At 42.7% G+C, this 2,894-nt stretch overlaps 1 protein-coding gene across 1 annotated transcript; it reads left to right on the top strand.

The window, feature by feature from the left end:
• Positions 1–1,958: 1,958 nt before the first annotated feature.
• On the top strand, positions 1,959–2,894 carry LOC137161584 (olfactory receptor 51G2-like). The gene has a single exon (XM_067560966.1). The coding sequence runs from the start codon at positions 1,959–1,961 to the stop codon at positions 2,892–2,894; it is 936 nt and encodes a 311-aa protein (XP_067417067.1).

Genomic DNA, 2,894 nt, shown 5'->3' with positions numbered 1-2,894 from the left:
TCATTACATGCATATCTATCAAAAGCCACCAACAGAGTTGTTGGTATCTTTACAGGAAGGAGGAGGGGTAACTTTAATATTTAATAGCCTTTGCTTCAGAAATTATTCCAAATACTCTTTGCAATGGGTTTGTGCCATTAATTATTTCTTCGGTGAGCAGTTGCATGATACTGTCCCCTGGTAAATCTCCAGAAGCTGTTTCTAACAATTACATTCAGGGTCGTGCACACAATAACTGCAATAAGTGTGTGAGACTTTCCAAAAAGTCTTGAGACAACAGAAATGCTGGTCTGTGATTCAGCAAAGAGGAGAGATGAGGTGCAGGAAAGGGGATTATATAGTGCTTGTATGTAATTTATGCCCGTCACATGTTACACGAAGATGGCTGAACCAACTTGCACACTCAACTGCATATGAGAGAAATCTAACACGTGCACTATTCACTATTAGTGACGCCAACCCCTCTCCCGCTGAGATGAAGTAACTGTCTGTGTTAGCTTGGAACTTGCCAAATATCTACAGAACCCTTGTCTGGGGAGAGGATGGGGTCCTGTGAGGGTAAATAGAAGTATGTAGGATGATCACCTTCTTTGGATTCAGTCAACACAGGCCAGGCAAATCACTTTAGCTTTTCTTGGAGCAATTCATGGTGGTCAGAGTGTATCAACGGGAACGTTTGGGTAGGTGAAAGTAAATAAAGTCCAGTTTCCAAAAAATTTACATATTTAAATCTGGAGTGACAATGTTGAAGTCAACATTCCTGAATTCAGAAGTTAGCCACTTACAGTAATGAGGATGTTTTTTAAAAAGTCTTGGCAGGGCTATAAACCTTTCTGATTTACACCAAAAACTTTGTCTAACTAGTGCGTGTCTGGAGGAAACTTTCTCTGGGAGCAGGTTATCACACAACTCTCTATTGCAGTGCTTCTTCTACCTTCCTCGGAAGCACTTGGTACTGGCCACTGGATACTGGGCTAGATGAACTATGGGTCCGATCCAGTCTGGCAATGCCTATCTTCCTATTGGTGGTGTAAATCCAAGACTGTATTTGCTCATCTTCTGTCGCTGCACTGAGAGCAGAATGATGTTTCATTAAATATCATCTAGTCTCCTCTTATTTTTCCTTTCAGGAAGTAAAGTTCAAAAATCCTCGGACCTGCCCAGTGCATCATGTCAGCTGTCAATGACACCAAATTCCAACATGCTGTGTTCTTTCTCACCGGAATATTTGGACAGGAAAACGTCCATGTCTGGATTTATATCCCCGTCTTCTTAACATATGTTACTTCAATATTAGGAAATTCAGTCATTCTGTTCATTATAAAAACAGATCCAACCCTTCATGAGCCCATGTACCTTTTCCTTTCCATGTTGGCTGTCATAGATGTTGTCTTCATGATATACATCATGCTGAAAACACTGGGTATATTGTGGTTTAACTCTAGGGAAATCAGCCACGATGCCTGTTTTGCCCAGCTGTTCTTCATCCACTCATTTACATATATTGAATCCTCTCTGCTCTTGTGCATGGCCTTTGACCGCTTTGTTGCAATCTCTCACCCTCTCAGATATGCTTCCATCTTAACCACTTCCTCTGGAGTTTTTAGTACTGGCCACTGGATACTGGGCTAAAGGGACTACAGGTCTGATCCAGTCTGGTAATACCTATCAATGGTGAACATAAGAATAAAAGAGCAGACACATTGTGTCAGACCAATAGTCTATCAAGCTCAGTCTTCCAACAATGGCTAACACCAGGTACTTCAGAGGGAATGAATAGAGCAGGTAATCATCAAGTGTAAATCCAAGACTATGTTTTTGCTGATCTTCCCTGACCTTGTTGGTCTCTAAATTTGCAGTGAGAGCGGAATGATGTCCTGTTCTGTATCATCTAGTCTCCTGTTATTTTTCCTTTCAGGATGTAAAGTACAAAACTCCTCGGAACTGTCAAGTGCATCATGTCAGCTGTCAATGACACCAAATCCCAACCTGCAGTGTTCCTTCTCACCGGAATACCTGGCCTAGAAGACGTGCATGTCTGGATTTCTATCCCCTTTTTTTTAATGTTTATTACTTCGGTATTAGGAAATTCATTAATTTTGTTCATTATAAAAACAGATCCAAACCTCCATGAGCCCATGTACATTTTCCTTTCCATGTTGGCCGCCACAGACCTTGGCATAACAATATCCACAATGCCAACAACACTAGGAATATTCTGGTTTAACTCTAGGGAGATCAGCCATGATGCCTGCTTTGCCCAACTTTCCTTCATCCTCTCGTTTTCATACACTGAATCCTCCCTGCTTTCGTCCATGGCCTTTGACCGCTTTGTTGCAATCTCTCACCCTCTCAGATATGCTTCCATCTTAACCACGCCTAGAATAGCCAAGATGGGACTGGTGTCTGTATTTAGAGGGGTGGGCCTAATATTTCCACTGCCCATTTTCCTGAAACAGTATCGATACTGTCAAGCCAACATCCTCTCCCATTCCTTCTGCCTGCACCAGGAAGTTATGACGATGGCTTGTTCAGATATCAGATTCAGTATCATCTATGGCTTCTTTTTAACAGTCTCTTCAGCGGGGTTGGACCTGCTGTTCATCCTCCTGTCTTATGTTATGATCCTCAAAACAGTGCTGAACATTGCGTCCCACGCGGAGCGCCTCAAGGCTCTCAACACCTGCGTCTCCCACGTCTGTGTCGTCCTGCTTGCCTACAGTCCAGTGATTTGCTTGTCAGTAATATACAGATTCGTGAAGAGCTCTTCTCCCTTCGTTCAGAATTTCCTGGGCAATGTCTCTATGCTGATCCCGCCCATGATGAACCCAATCGTGTACAGCGTGAAAACCAAACCCATTCGTGCGAGGATAATCAGGTTGTTCATCAAGTAA

The sequence above is a fragment of the Emydura macquarii genome, unplaced genomic scaffold (assembly GCF_026122565.2).
Source record: "Emydura macquarii macquarii isolate MOO-44397 ecotype Brisbane River unplaced genomic scaffold, CSIRO-AGI_Emac_v2 contig_2325, whole genome shotgun sequence".
NCBI classification, from domain to species: domain Eukaryota; kingdom Metazoa; phylum Chordata; order Testudines; family Chelidae; genus Emydura; species Emydura macquarii.
Note: the sequence above shows the minus strand (reverse complement) of the source record. Positions and strands in the feature narration are given on the sequence as shown.

Excerpts from the sequence above, each read along its gene's own strand:
- LOC137161584 (XM_067560966.1), top strand. The coding sequence starts at position 1,959 with ATGTCAGCTGTCAATGACACCAAATCCCAACCTGCAGTGTTCCTTCTC.